The sequence below is a fragment of the Dendropsophus ebraccatus genome, chromosome 14, assembly GCF_027789765.1.
Source record: "Dendropsophus ebraccatus isolate aDenEbr1 chromosome 14, aDenEbr1.pat, whole genome shotgun sequence".
Classification (NCBI taxonomy): domain Eukaryota; kingdom Metazoa; phylum Chordata; class Amphibia; order Anura; family Hylidae; genus Dendropsophus; species Dendropsophus ebraccatus.
In genome coordinates, this window is record NC_091467.1 from 36,972,937 (window position 1) to 36,988,051 (window position 15,115).

At 41.8% G+C, this 15,115-nt stretch overlaps 1 protein-coding gene across 3 annotated transcripts in view; it reads right to left on the bottom strand.

Moving 5' to 3' along the window:
* Positions 1-336: 336 nt before the first annotated feature.
* GAA (alpha glucosidase) overlaps positions 337-15,115 on the bottom strand; it is a 32,552-nt gene continuing 17,773 nt past the window's right edge. For all 3 annotated transcript variants that reach the window (XM_069951623.1, XM_069951624.1, XM_069951625.1), the window contains exons 11-20: positions 12,656-12,740; positions 11,815-11,932; positions 11,602-11,735; positions 11,364-11,515; positions 11,102-11,250; positions 10,002-10,143; positions 6,727-6,825; positions 4,271-4,435; positions 4,028-4,180; positions 337-2,057 (exon numbers count right to left, since the gene is read on the bottom strand). In XM_069951623.1, the coding sequence (XP_069807724.1) occupies positions 1,995-2,057; positions 4,028-4,180; positions 4,271-4,435; positions 6,727-6,825; positions 10,002-10,143; positions 11,102-11,250; positions 11,364-11,515; positions 11,602-11,735; positions 11,815-11,932; positions 12,656-12,740 (1,260 nt within the window). In that variant the 3' untranslated portion in view covers positions 337-1,994. The remainder of the gene's footprint in view (positions 2,058-4,027; positions 4,181-4,270; positions 4,436-6,726; positions 6,826-10,001; positions 10,144-11,101; positions 11,251-11,363; positions 11,516-11,601; positions 11,736-11,814; positions 11,933-12,655; positions 12,741-15,115) is intronic.

The window sequence follows — 15,115 nt, forward strand, 5'->3', positions numbered from 1 at the left end:
TTTAATGGGGTTTGTGCTCAAATTAGGGTGTTAAGAGCTCACACACACAAAGCCAGAAGCAGTTGGCCCATACGCAGTGTAGCGGCAGTGGTGGGGTACTTTATATATAGTTCAATATATACAAATGCTTACACGTGGCCTGCTGTTTTGAAAACGGTTGAGGTCAGGGCAAGGGCTGATCAAGCCCAGTAACTCCACCACCCCAATGAACTGAGAATCCTAACTCTTATTCTTTTAAGTGCAGGTCCTTAATCTGTCGGCCATATCCTATGCATACTGTATGCCATAAATGTTCAAGATGGGAAAATTCATGGGGAAAAAAAAACTTTGACTACATTTTAAAAGGAATATTTTATTTTATTACAGCGCAATATTTTCATTTCCAGATTGTTGAGACATAACACCATAACTAAAATGACTTTTTGATTACTTAAAGGGGTATTCTAGTGATTTTTTTCTTTAAATCTCATTAATAAAGTTATACAACTTAAAGAAAAACAAACAAAATAAAACAAAAAAATATATATAAAACTGCCCCAGCTGCCTCCAATAGCTGTGTCAGGAACTGCATGGCAGCTCAAGTCCTTGGCCTAGCACAATTACATGTTTATTCTAATGCATGTAACTAGCTCTTCAGCTGTTGCACAGTAACGGTCCATGTAAAAGTGACAGCGATCAGCCAAAGACTGATCAAAAGCCTGATTGTCAGCTGATTGTCTGTTTAAAACCAGTTTTAAAGTATCTTTAATGACTACAACTCTCCCTGTTTATACAGGGGTTTATGCAGCTGAAAAAGATGAAGGTAAACTGACAGCACAAATATGTATATATCTGTGCTGTTAGTTTCCATATCAGTGCTTGTGATCTGGCATCTGGTTTTCCAGTCCTCCAGCCATTGCTGTAACTTCAGGCTGTCGCCTGGCTGGGCCTGTGGATACAGCTAGAGAGCCAGATACCAGATCACAAGCAGTGTAGCTGATGAGTATAGACTAACAGGGATGGGGAAACTGACAGCACAGATATATACATATCTGTGCTGTCAGTTTCCCAGGCTGCACAAACGATAAAAGGATTACCTTGATTCACTTTGCCAAGTAAAAGGCACTACAAACAAGTGTCAATCTCACTGATCAATGCTCGTTTGTGCCCCCGACAAATCTTCTGGTCTAAAACAGCCCTTGCTAATTGAAAATTAACGCTCGCTGTTACAGGCCCCGTGGCTGCAGTGCCTGCTTTCCCAACTGTAATGTCTATTCTAATGCCAACATTTATTAGAATAGACATTAAAGGGGTACTCCAGCCAAGCTTACTTTGTGTGCAGCTCTGCCGCTGGAAATATGACATTAGCTGCAGAAGGAGTCACTTGTTCCAGGCTGTGCCGCCCTTGTCTTCAGACACAGCGTTGTGCTGTACTCTTGTGATAAGCGAGAGTACAGTTCTGCTCTGCCAGTTGTACTCTCGCTTATTGTGAGAGTATGAAACACAAGTTCTGTTACAGCCTGGAACAAGAGACGCAGACTGCAGCTAATGCCACGGCGGCGCTGGAACACAGCCGTGCCATGACATTTCTGGCAGCAGAGCTACATACAAGTTAGCTTGGCCGGTGTACCTCTTTAAGGGAGGATCAGAATTGCTAGTTGCTGCACAGCTCAAGCAACCCTGCAGTTATTAATGCAGCCACTGGTGGCAGCAGAGAGGCCATGTGACCCCTTACTGCAGCTACTCAATTTTTTTTTAACATTTTTACATTAAAGTTATATTACAAAGTTATAACTGTTAATGAAATGTAAAAAAAAATTGCGCCAGAATACCCTTTTAGGAAAAAAACAAACACCGCAACACCACAGTGTGAAGATGTAAAGCAAGAAAGATCCAGACAAGTCCCAAACTTAATACTGAATGCAAATCAACATATTGGGGGAAAAAATGCAACAAATTTAAAAGGAGCTTCTGAACTCCTAAGGCTTCACATTTCCTCAAGTGGAGCAGTAGCATCAAAACCATATAATTGCAAACTGGATTCCTATTTGTAGATTGAGCTTCGATATCGTAAAAACCTATGAAATATAAATAAATAGTAGTTCTTTAATTACATCTGTTCATTAAGGCTAGAGCTTCATTGTGAATTTTTGTAGCAATACTGTTTGATTTTAACTATTAAATGACAGATTCTACAAGACTGCAATGAAACTTCATAAACTGCTTTAGGCCATGTTCACACACTGTTCTTTTTATGAAAAGAAAGGTTGTTGAACTATTGTTCATGTCATATTTTTGCCCGTTGTCCATATACTTTAATGCAATTTTTAATGTAAAACAATGGCCGTTGTTTTGAGTGGCAAATAACGGCCATTGTTTATACATAGTGGGAACATATAGTCTTAGCCTGCTTTCACACAGCCTGTGTTCTGTCCATGAAACGTGGACAACACGAACGTTGCACGCAAGTCCTGGACGGTTTTCCCGGATGGCATGACATATCAACATCATGCCGGGAGCGGGGAAAGAGTCAGTATAGTGCCGCTGTGATTCAAACTGTTTCCCCGCTCTCGGCATGATGTTGATACATCATGCTTTCCAGGGAAATAGTCCGGAACTTTGCATTCAACGTCCGTATTTTACGGAGAGTGTGAATGCAGCTTTAGACTGCAGCTATAGTTTCAGAGTTAAAGGGAAACTTCAGCTCTATATCACGCTTAAATGGAACACGTCACCATGAAAATGCTAACTAAGCTATTGCCATCATGTTATAGAAGGAGGTGAACCTTTATGGGAAATGATTTTGTATAACATGTAATTTATTGCTTGAAATCTCTGATCCTTCCATTGAGTAACAGATTGCTGAACTCAGGGAGAACAGCCAAATGACAACACTGCCGGCTGCTAATGAAAGCGCTCAATGCAGTGAAGTCCTAGGTGCATTGCCCCCTGGGAAACATGAGTATGCAAAAGAGGAGTCCGTGGAGCCTCATTGAAGAGTCTCAAAACACAGGACTAGCCAGATATCCCTCCGGGAAGGACCCAGCCAAGTGGCAGCTCCTGTTAGGAAACCACCAAATCCACCATATTAAGTGGCCCTATAAGTCAGTGTAATGACAAGGGATAAACCAAGGCTAGGTAACCATCCACAGACAGCTGTTTCGGGGTGTTGCCCCTCATCAGTGTGGAGCAGGATCCTGGCTAGGTGGGAGCAATGCCCAGCAGAGCCATAAGAGAAACAGATTTGCTGAAGCCTTCCATTGAGTGACACTGCCCACTGCACTCCTTAACACAGAATGGTCAGAGATGAAAATGAATGTTTTCCCACAAAGATATATATCAAACTGCTCAGTTCTTTCTGCTCTAATACATGATGGAGATAGATTAGATAGAATTGTCTTGATGACAGGATCCCGTTAAAGATCATGTGTCAAGAAGCCAGTGCCAAGCCACAGCATGCACACCTCCTCCCTCCCCCACCTATCCCTGCCCTACATTATTGGTGTACAGGATTTTGCCTCCAACACTGAGACATGTACATCAGTCATGCAGGGAGGGGTGTGAGAAGGAGAAGGCATGCATGTTGTGGCTTGGCAATGCCTCCTTGAGAATTCCCTATTGTGCAGGGTGCGCTGAGGATGAAGATATACCTCTTACCTTCCTCTTTGGCATTTCTGTGCAGTTTTTAGTTCATTACTACATCAATTAAGGTCATTTGAAGCACTGGGGGTTTGACTACCGCCCCTAGAGCACCAATCAGGCTCGCCCTTGGCTGTCCAGCTCCATTGAAAATCATTAGAAGGGGTCTGGCCAGTGCGCCAAAAGGCCTTACTAGGCATGGTATTAAACTAAAAACTGCACAGAAAAGTAGCAGAGGATGTACCTGCATACCTTCATCTTCCTGCACAATAGGGAACTGATAGTTCCCCTTAAATTATAATAATAATAATAATAATAATAATAATAATAATAATAATAATAATAATAAAAAAAATAGGTCAATTATTTTACTATAGTAACTATACAAAAAAACTAAAAACTACTGTACCTTGGTATCACTTCTGTAAGAAAAATTTTGGGTGGGCACCTGATTAACCAGCACTTTCTTTGGAGGATTTGGTATACCATATACTACCACCGTTGACAATGTTAGACTGTCTGATTCACTGTCTAGATGCATCACTTCACTAACAATTGCATTCTGTGGAGAAAAGTCAGGATGAGCTCATTGCCATCATAACTTAAAAAGGTAATATAACTTTAAGGAGTAATCCACCAGCACATTACTTACATTTGTAGCAATAAAAACCACTTGTGTATAATCCATCCTTTCAAAAGTTCCTAAGCTGTCCCCATCATCCCAGAATAGATCTCCTCGTGCAAATCCCTCTGCTGTAAGCGCCACCACTAAATAGAGATTATTCTTGCGGGTCTCCTCTGTCGTCATACCTGGTATCTACATAGAAAGAACATATTTAACAACATTTTTATGTACTACAACACATTAACTCATAGTTCTTATTTTAAAATGTAACTAACAAAAAAAGTATATTATATAATAGAAAGCCTGGCCCTGTTTGAAAAGGATCGGGGACAGGTAAAGTGGGTGACCATCACACAATGTAGGCATTTTGTTTGGTTTTTCTTTGTTTTTTACCTTTACTTTTTTGCTTACACAAAATTATATTATTTTGTGATATAGAACATGCAACATAAATAGAATCACAAGGGTCCTCCCGCTATCCACCCATACAATTCGGATTGGGTATATATATATAGTGCATCTGTATTTCTGTAAATCCTTTTTTTTTTAACATGTCAATTATATCTCATCTGTATTTTTTATGGAAATACAGATGCCAAACAGGTTACACAATCCATAAAAAATAGCGGATCCCATTAATTTCTATAAAAGAAAATCTAGGTCTGCACTATGACATGTCCCTTTTTTTCCCCAGCATTGGTTTGCGTATTTGTAATCTACTGATCATGTCAATAGCCCAATAGACAACAACGTGAACTAACTCGAATACAGAAATACGGACCCGTAGATTACGGGAAGTGTGAATAAGACCTTAGATAGGTAGATCACTGCCCAATAAAAGCAGTGGCTCTCTGTTAGTAAAGGGCTACACCAACTATCTGATGTGAGGGAATTTGTCAGCAGGAAAGTCGCAATAGAAATGCTATAACAGTTTCATAGCAATTGTTGCTCGGTTGGTAATGGTACGTCTTGTACACCTGAAAAGCAACCTTTTTTTTTTCAAATCAAGGGATGTCAGAAAGTTATATAGATGTGTAATTTACTTCTAGTTCTTAAAGGGGTAGTGCGGCCCTAATCATTTATTCACAAAATAACACACATTGCACAGTCATACAACTTTGTAATGTATGTTATGTATGTGAATGGTCCCCTTCCCCGTGTTCCCCCCCCCCCCACACGCTAGACCCAGAAGTGTTGGTGCATTATACTTACCGCATTCGTGTCGACCCCCGTCCGCCATCTTGGGACAATGGCGTAGTTTTCGGGAGGCCGGCCGAACTGCTCCATCAGTCCCTCATGCCGGCCCCCCTCTGCCTCATCATCAGCTCTTCAGCCGCAATTGGCTGAGCATAACTGTGCTCAGCCAATTGCGGCTGAGCAGCTGATGAAGCGGCAGAGGGGGGGGGGGGCGGCATGAGGGACGGATGGAGCAGTTCGGTCGGCCTCCCGAAGATGACGTCATTGTCCCAAGATGGTGGACAGGGGTCGACACGAATGTGGTAAGTATAATGCGTGTTATTTTGTGAATTATTAGCGCCGCACTAACCCTTTAATGTCAAGTCTTCCAGTACTTATCATCTGCTGTATGTCCTGCAGGGAGCGGTGTATTCTTTCCAGTTTAAGGGTGAGATCAGACTACGGAATTCTCACGGATAAGTTCCGCGAAATTCTGTCGCCTGTACGCGCTCACAGCCGCGCGCCTTTCCGCCGGCTCCATAGACACCATTCTATGGGCCGGCTGATTCCGCATTCCGCTGAAAGAATTGTCACGTCAATTCTTTCGGCGGAATGCACCCTAAAATGGTGTCTATGGAGCCGGCGGAAAGGCGTGCAGCCGTGAGTGTGTACAGGCAACGGAATTCTGCGGAACTTATCCACGAGAATTCTGTAGTCTGAACCCACCCTTACACAGTGCTCTCTGCTGCCACCCCTGTCCGTGACAAGAATTGTCTAGAGCAGCAGCAAATTCCCATAGAAAACCTCTCCTACTGTGGCCAGTTCCTGTCACGGACAGTGGTGCCAGATTTAAAAGAATACATCACTTCCTGCAGGATATACAACAGCAGATAAGTACAGAAATACTTGAGATTTTTAAATAAAAATAAAATTATAAATCTATATAAAACTTTCTGACACCAGTTGATTTGAGAAAAAAAAAACTGGAGTACCCCTTTACCAGCCTCCTGTGGTTTTGCAGCATCTATTCACTTAAATAGGAGCTGAGCTACAGTTACACATCGCCATCACTAGACAATGAACGGAGACAAAACTCCATTAGCTGTGAAGTGCAGCACTGAACAGCTGATCGGCACAAGAGTGGGCACCCTGCCAACCAATTACTCAGGACCTGTGTCCTGTGGACAGCTCATCAGTACATTTTGCCCAGAAAACCTCTTTAATCTAATGAAACTATAATGTTTCTAAAAAGGTCTTGAATTAATATTTCCACTTTAACAACTCACAAGTACTGATGTTAGTCTTACCTGTGCAGGCAAAATATGGCCACCTTGAACGTGAACATTAATTGTATCCATTGGTGCTGAAAGATTGATCCACTGGCCCTTACTTTGAATTTGCACACCCTGAAAATCAAAAAGAAACTTCTTGTAAATATTCAAAGTGAAAGCCGTTTTCTCTGACACTCTTGTCATGTCTTTCTCCACGCGCCACAACTTGGCCAGTCTTCATACTGGACGAGCGACTGCCTCCCTAATTGACCAGTCAGGCCCTCTCTTGATGATAACTGATCACCCAGAGTTCCCTCCTGGGGCTTTTTGGGATTTTCAAAATCTGGTCCTTTACGATTCACTCGTGTCCTCGCTAAAGGCTCCCTTAAACCCCTTGCTTCCATTCTTCCAGCTGAGACCCCTGTCACGCGGGCGCCGTTCACCTACTTACTTAAACACTTTCACTCTGTTGTGTTGAGCGGCAGACATCTATCCCGTTCCCTCACGGATTTTGAACGGCTATGTATGTCCACTTCCCCCCCAGCACATTCGATCTCTGTTATATATGGGCTGTTGATATCTGATAGACCCAGAGACCTGCCCCCATTTTGTGCTAAGTGGGAAGTTGAACTTGGTAAACATTTCACTGAGGAACAATGGGCTAGATGTTTTTTCCTTACCCACAAAGCGACTATCACCACAAAAGCCCAGGAGACCTGCTACAAAATTACATCTAGATGGTATAAGGTCCTTGTGGTCCTTCATAAATGGTTCCCCTCAGTTTCAGATGAATGTTGGAGATACGGTAGCGCACAGGTTACCATGTCTCATATTTGGTGGGGCTGTCCTCATCTCCAGCCTTACTGGAAAACGGTTTTACACATTATCTCTGAAATAACTGGTATTCTCATCCCGAACACTCCTGAGTCTATGCTATTATTCATGTTCCCTTTGGCCCAGCTGAAGTATAAAAAGTCCCTTGCACGTCACTTGTTGCAAGCAGCCAAAACTGTAATCCCCCGGCACTGGAGATCTCCGGATGACCCGTCCCTGGACGAATGGTTTAAGGAGGTCACACACATCCAGCACATGGAGGACCTCCTTGACATGTCTCCAAAAGAGGTCTCTGCTTACACATCCACCTGGTTTGCGTGGCTGGATTTCCTTGCTTCTCCTAGATATAGGTCAGTCTCGCTAGGTCACCCTTAGGGCCCTATTCCACCGGCCGATTATAGTTTGCATAATCGTTGACGATTAACGATCTCAAACGACCGCTATTGCCAAAGACATGAAAACGTTCACTCATTTCCATGGAACGATAATTGTTACTTATGATCGTATTTGCGATAGTTTTTTCTTCGCTATTGCGTTCGTATCTACTGCAAACAACCGAACGACGTCTTATTCAATGCGAACGATTTGTGAACATTTTGCGAATGAGTAACGATGAAAATAGGTCCAGGTCTTATAAAGCAATCAGCGATTTCTCGTTTGGTTGTTAATCATTTCAACCGAACGATAATCGTCCGGTGTAATAGGGCCCCTAGTGCTGATTTCTTTTCCCTTCATCTGTTGCCGCCCTGGTATATTCTGTCATTGGTACGGTCAGTCCGGGGCACCCAGGATGCTAGAGGCCTGTTCTTCGTCGGCTGCTCCGGTATGGATCACATGTTCTGTTCCCCTCCCCCCTCTTATCTGTCTCTATTTATTTTCTTACTTCCCCCCCCCCCACCCCCTCCCTATACTCTATATTGGTTCTTCTCTAGTTGTTTGCTCAGTGATATTCTTGTACATTTTTGTTGGCTCATTGGTTGGTCATCTGACTTTGGCCTCTGCTTCTATGCTCGAGTCCATGTTTCCTGCCATCGTTTTGGTTACTTGTTTATACACAGGCCATGTCAGTGAGCTATTATTCTATTGCCATGGCCCTTCGGGTCGTGGCTGCCGAGTCAGTCGATGGTTTATCGTTACATGCATGTACATTTTCTGTCTTCCTATCTTTCTTAAAAATGGAAAATTTCTAATAAAAAGTTGTATTTGGAAAAAAAAAAAAAAAGTGAAAGCTGTTTTGATAGCCCAAACTTTCTGACACTGACAGGTCTATACAGAGGTGAGGCCAGGGAGCCCATACCTAATGTCTTTGTTCATATACCATTAAGTGCCCAGGGACAGATCTTCCTATGTGTACAGAGCTTGTTGTATTGTGAGCTATTACTGATAGTTATAGCCCTTTAGGTGCTCTTTTTCAAACTCTTGACGATAGTTTGTATGTGTCTTTTACTAAGAAGAGGCTTCTTTGAGGCCACTCAGCCATACAGCCCAGATTGGTGGCAGCTGTAGTGATGATTGACCTTCTTAAGGTTTCTCCCATCTTCACTTAGGATATTTGGAGCTCTACCAGAGTGACCATTGGGTGCCTGGTAACCTCTCTTACTGAGGATCTTTGTACCCTTCTCCAGATCTGTGCCTCCCCACAATTCTATCTCTGAGCTCTACAGGCCGTTTTTTCCACCTCATGGCTTGGTTTTTGCTCTGACTTATGGTGCGTTTACACAGGCAGATTTATCTGACAGATTTTTGAAGCCAAAGCCAGGCACAGACCATAAACAGGAAACGGGTCATAAAGGAAAGACTGAGATTTCTCCTCTTTTCAAATCCATTCCTGGTTTTTGCTTCCAAAATCTGTCAGATAAATCTGCCTGTGTAAACGCACCATTACGTTGTCTGCTGCAAGACATTTATCCAAATCATGTCCAATCACCTGAATTTACCCCACATGGCACCAAATGAAGCAAAGGCTCTAAATACTTATGTCTATGCAAAGTTTTAGTTTTTTCTTTAATATTATTAGCAAAAAGCACAGAGCATGTGTCTGTAAAACTAAAAACAGCGGATTTCAATAGATGTGAGTGTTCATGTGTGCTATTTAGCTACAGGAGTGCTGATTTCATTTCTAATTTTGAAGTAAGGCAATGTAATTGCCCATGCTGGAGGCAAGGCTGGGGAGGCAGACACCTATGACAGGCCTGGGGAATGTCATTAGGCCCCTGGCTGTCATAGTAACCCCACAGTGCCCTTCAATCAAGTTGCCAGTAAATCATTTTGACCTCTGCTAAAGGGCTAAACTACAAGGAACAGCGATTTCTCATGCGCACAGCTGAGCTCCACAATCTTAGCACAAGGGACCTATGTCTTATTCCAGCCTGCTGTCTTTTTATGTTGGGGATAGAATAAAGGCCTCTTAATAACCATTGAAGAAAAAAAAAACATAGTAATTAAACTACAGTAAGAAAAATATAAGAGGCACTCACCGTCTGAAGTGCATACCATTTACCCGCAGGAAAGTATCCGTTTACTTCAGTCTTTCCCTGCTCTAGGACTGGGGTGATCAGCAGTGCATCTCCCCATAGGAACTGGCGGTCAATTGTCCAAGTGTTTTGGTCAGTAGGGAACCTTAAAGACAAAATTAGAGCCAGACACACTGTGTGAAGTATATATTAAGACACACACTAATACACAGATAGATAGATATCTCAAATTGAAGGTTGCTGAACGGCACTGTGTTGGCTCAAGGCTTAGGTAGGTGCTAGAGATGAGCGAACCGGGTTCGAGTCGATCCGAACCCGAATGTTCGGTATTTGATTAGCTGGGGCTGCTGAACTTGGATAACGCTCTAAGGCTATGTGGAAAACATGTATATAGTCACTGGCTGTATCCATGTTTTCCAGACAACCTTAGAGCTTTATCCAAGTTCAGCAGCCCCAGCTAATCAAATACCGAACGTTCGGGTTCGGATCGACTCGAGCATGCTCGAGGTTCGCTCATCTCTAGTAGGTGCAAAAACTCAGGTAGCTAGACCAGTGTCTTCCAAATCCATAAGTAGTTAAATGAGGCGGCACTCCGGTATACAGTGAAAAACTATGTAATAAATATATGAATATTTAAATAGTTGAACGAGGTGGCACTCTGGTATACAGTGAAAAACTATGGTTTTATTCACCCATCAATGTGCAACGTTTCGATCTCTCATTGGTTGCTTGAAAAAGATCTCAATGAGAGATCGAAACTTTGCACATTGATGGGTGAATAAAACCATAGTTTTTCACTGTATACCAGAGTGCCACCTCGTTCAACTATTTATATATTCATATATTTATTACATACACACTTAAATCAGCCACTGACCAGAGAAAAGTAAGATTATTATGTGAGAATGACACCCATCAAGGGGTAAGATTTATTAGACAGGAAGGGGACAGTCAGGTCTTCAAATTAAAAGGGGTTTTCTGAGCTTTTTACTTATTTTCACACCACAGTACAAGAACATTATAATATTCCTCAACACCATAATCTGGAAAGAATCAGCATGCAAAGTAAAGGAGATGAGCACAATACTATCAAAAATACTTACTCAAGGAAAAGGGCACGGGCAACAGTCTCTCCTAGAACGTGAGCCTTATGAAACAATGTATAAAGATATGGAAGAAGTGAATATCGCACATTTAATGCATTCCTGATGGCGTTTTGAGATTCCTTGCAAAAAACATATGGTTCTTGTGGCTGTAGAGAGAGAAAATTTATTTTAATAAGGTTTGTATAATATTTGACTTATTTTGAACTTTCAGTGAAACAAAAATAAAGTAGTATTGGATTTAACCATCAATGTTTCTTACCCGAGAATCATGATCGTTGTGATTTCTCATAAACGGGTAAAAAGCACCAAGCTGACTCCACCGTACACATAACTCTTCAGTCGTATTTTTACCAAAACCACAAATGTCTGCCCCAACCAAGGGGACACCATACATGTTGAACAGTAATATAGCTGAAAAAGTATAAGAAGCTATATTAAAAAACAGAAAAGATGTGTGCTTTCATAATCACGGTAAAATGGTTTTTGATCTGTCCTACCTGGTACAGAGTAGTAGAGCTGTTCCCAGGTACTATCCACATCACCTGTCCAATGACCTGCATAGTGACCATGACTGGAAAACGTGGATCTTGATATAACAAATGGACGTTTTCCCCGTATCTTTACCATGGCACTATCAAGAGGTATAAGTATTAGTCATGTGGTTAACTGTAAGATAATATACTGTGCTAGAATCTTCTTTTCTCACTTACTTGTGGGATGCTATTGCCTCAGACAGTCCATATAGATTGTGAAGGTTATAATGTGAAGAAATATGTTGCTGACTTGACGCACAGATTGTAGCATGCCTTAACGTACCTCCCACTACCCCTGTAAAATAGTAGTAAATCACAAACTATAAACCAGGGCTGTGGAGTGAGAGTGGTGGAGTCAGTTTCGCGGAGTTAGTTTTCGCTGGAGTCGGAGTTGGGAAAAAATGTACCAACTCCAGCTTTAAAAAATTTAGAATGGAGTTCTGATATGAATTTTATGAGTTTTTCTCATAAAAATATTTTATGAGCAACATTCACTATTTACTAGTTATCGGTCACTATTTGGCAGTTTCTAAGCTGGAAGAGTCCATTGTGTGGGGGGAGATCTGTGCTGTTCTCTTCCTGGATGACTGTATATGAGCAGCAGTGTAATATGAAGATATCCTGTGTAATATAGAGGAGGAGGAGGAGAAGACACGTAGTGTAGCAGTAACCTCTGTCCTCAGTGTGGTGTTTTCTCTCTGGGAGAAGATTGTGTGTTTTTCTTCAGTGTGCTATGGCTGCAGCTGTGTGTTCGTGTGTGTGTGCGCGCTATTGCTGTTAGTAAAGCATCGATGTTACAACCCTTAGTGATATATACAAAGAAACCAATATGGGAACACCAGAGGGATCTTTGAGTTGGAGGCTTCTAAGCAATTGCACCTTTTGTGTTCCCTAGAATCTGGCCTAGACTGTTCTTCTAAAAGTAAATCTCTGCTTGCATCATTGACTTTCTACAATATTAGGTGCTGTAATTAGAAATAAAATGTCCTGCCATCTGTTCAGGAGTAATAAAACTTACCTGGGACATATGGGGGGTTTTCTAGTTTGTTGTCTGGGCAGTTATCTACTGAACCAGGAATAAAGTTGGAAGGCTCGTTCATATCCTGTAACAAAGAATGAGTCAAGAAACTATTCAACTACTCTTAAAGCCTCTGGCACTAAACAAGGGGTGCAAAAAAAGGTTCAACTTATAAATATATTATATATAATTAATCCAGCTGTCCATTAGGATATGTCCACACTGGGTGAACTCAACCGGGACAGGACAAGCTTTCGTTTGTCACCATTCCTAGACTATTTTAATCACATACAGTGGTGCCTTGGATTACGAGCATAATTTGTTCCAGGACTGTGCTTGTAATCCAAATCTATTCTAAAACCAAAGCCAAACTTCCCTTAAGATATCACTGAAATGCAGACAATTGGTTTCCCACCCTAAAAATAATATTTTTTTTATTCTGAACAACATGTAAAACAAATGAAACAAAGATGTAAAAACAGCAGAATATGTGATATTATACGTTACTGTACAGTATAGCAATCAGCATGTGGAGTATAGTTGATTGTATAGTACATTGTGCATGAACCTGAAAAAAACAGCAGCAGTTTGTAGATACAGGATGGAACTGCAGATGCCCATAATGGAGAGGATGGGAAACACAAGGACTGACAGAGACTGCAGGGAGCATGAAGGAATGAGCAGGGTAGATGAGGGGTTACAGCTTTGAGGAGATTACCTCCACAGTCCTGTCCCCTGATGCAAGCCGCAGCCTGAAGTGGATATGTTATGATTTGGAAGGTGATGGAGACTTCCTGGGTCAGAGTACAGGGCTGTAGACCAAGCTATGCACACCATGCCGCTCCGCCACTCCCCTCCCACCCAGTACAGGGAGCTCTTAAACCAAAGCAATGCTCTTTAAACCAAGTCACAATTTTGTCACAACGCAAGTCACAACGCTCTTAATCCAAGTTACTCTTAAACCAAGGTACCACTGTATGTGCAATACCCATGAAATATTTCTGGAATATCTTTTCCTATAGCTATGTGATGTGTCATTCCTCTGTTATTCTTACTAGGAATTTACAAATTAATAACCAACTGTGTGTTACTAGATGGGGGCTTGTCCCTACACTGTCAGGCACCGTCAGCTCTGATTGGATGGTATCAGACAGTGTTTGGGGATGCCCCCATCTGTTAACACACAAATGGTTATTCAGTCACATATTCCTTGTAAGAACAACAGGAATAGCACATCACAGAGCTTTAAGAGAAGTTTTTTTCAGAATTGTTATTTTATGGGTATCGCATGAATTTGCAAAAAGAAGGGTCCGTGGAGTCTCAGTTACGAGTCTCAAAACACGGGAATAGCCAGATATCGCTCCAGGGGAGGGAAGCCTATTGCCAAGGGGTGTCTCCCAGTGGGGAGATCACCAAATCACCCTGATACGTAGCCCCTTACGTCCCACTCGGTTGCGAGTATTGGAACATAAATAGGGAAATACCAGGGTGGCCTCCCTGAGCTCAGCGATTGCTGTTTTTTATTGCATGAATTTAATAGACAACGCTGGCCAAAATGTATTTTTTAATTTGTTATTATATAAGTAAAGTTAGACAAATTCCTACTGTACACCAATTATTGGAAATGCACATATAGTGCTATTTCCCTCAATTAAGTAGATCAGTCAGGCTTCAATTTCTCTGAAAAAAATGTGGTCTTGACCCGGTCCATACCTGAAGGGCCCCCCGCGCAGCATATGTAGAAATTACATGTAAAAAATGATAACTTAAAGGGGAGGGGGTTTCGTCAAATTGGGGATGGATGGTCCCACAGTCACAGGCCGGGCCAGTGACTGTGAATAGATCTCTGCCTTGCACAAAAACCAGGCCCGCAGCGGCACCAATCCATTGATGTCAAAATTTTAAAGCAATGTACCTGATGACGTTTGCAAATTTTGCAGGAAAATAAAAATGTGAATAAAATTTTTCAAAGATTTACTCATTTTTAATTATGACCTCTATGCCTAATAAAAAAAGTGTCTAAGCAGACACGTTCTGTTCTGTACTATTCACTTTCCATCAGTGTATATCACAGACAGAGGTACAAAAGTGACCATAATGTATAGATAAAACACAAAAGCTGAAGCTCACAGTTTAGCCTTCCCCTCTCTGTAATGCTCCAGTACTGGCTCTAATCTGTAAAAGGAAACACATTCACTGTAGACAATCCATTTACTATAGGCAGCAGCAAGAGGAAAACTACTGGGCACTTATTCTCAAGGACATTCTATTCTGCCTCAAAAGTCAAAACTCATGTAAGGGTGTGTTGCAATTTTAGTTTTTTAGTTTTTAAACATTCAAGAGAAATTCCTAAATCACGTGATCACTGGATTAGATTTGTAATGAGAAAAACACAGGGAAAGCAGGGGGGGGGGGGGGAAAAAGTAAGTTGTTTCCCCACTGTAAAGCGACAGTTATATA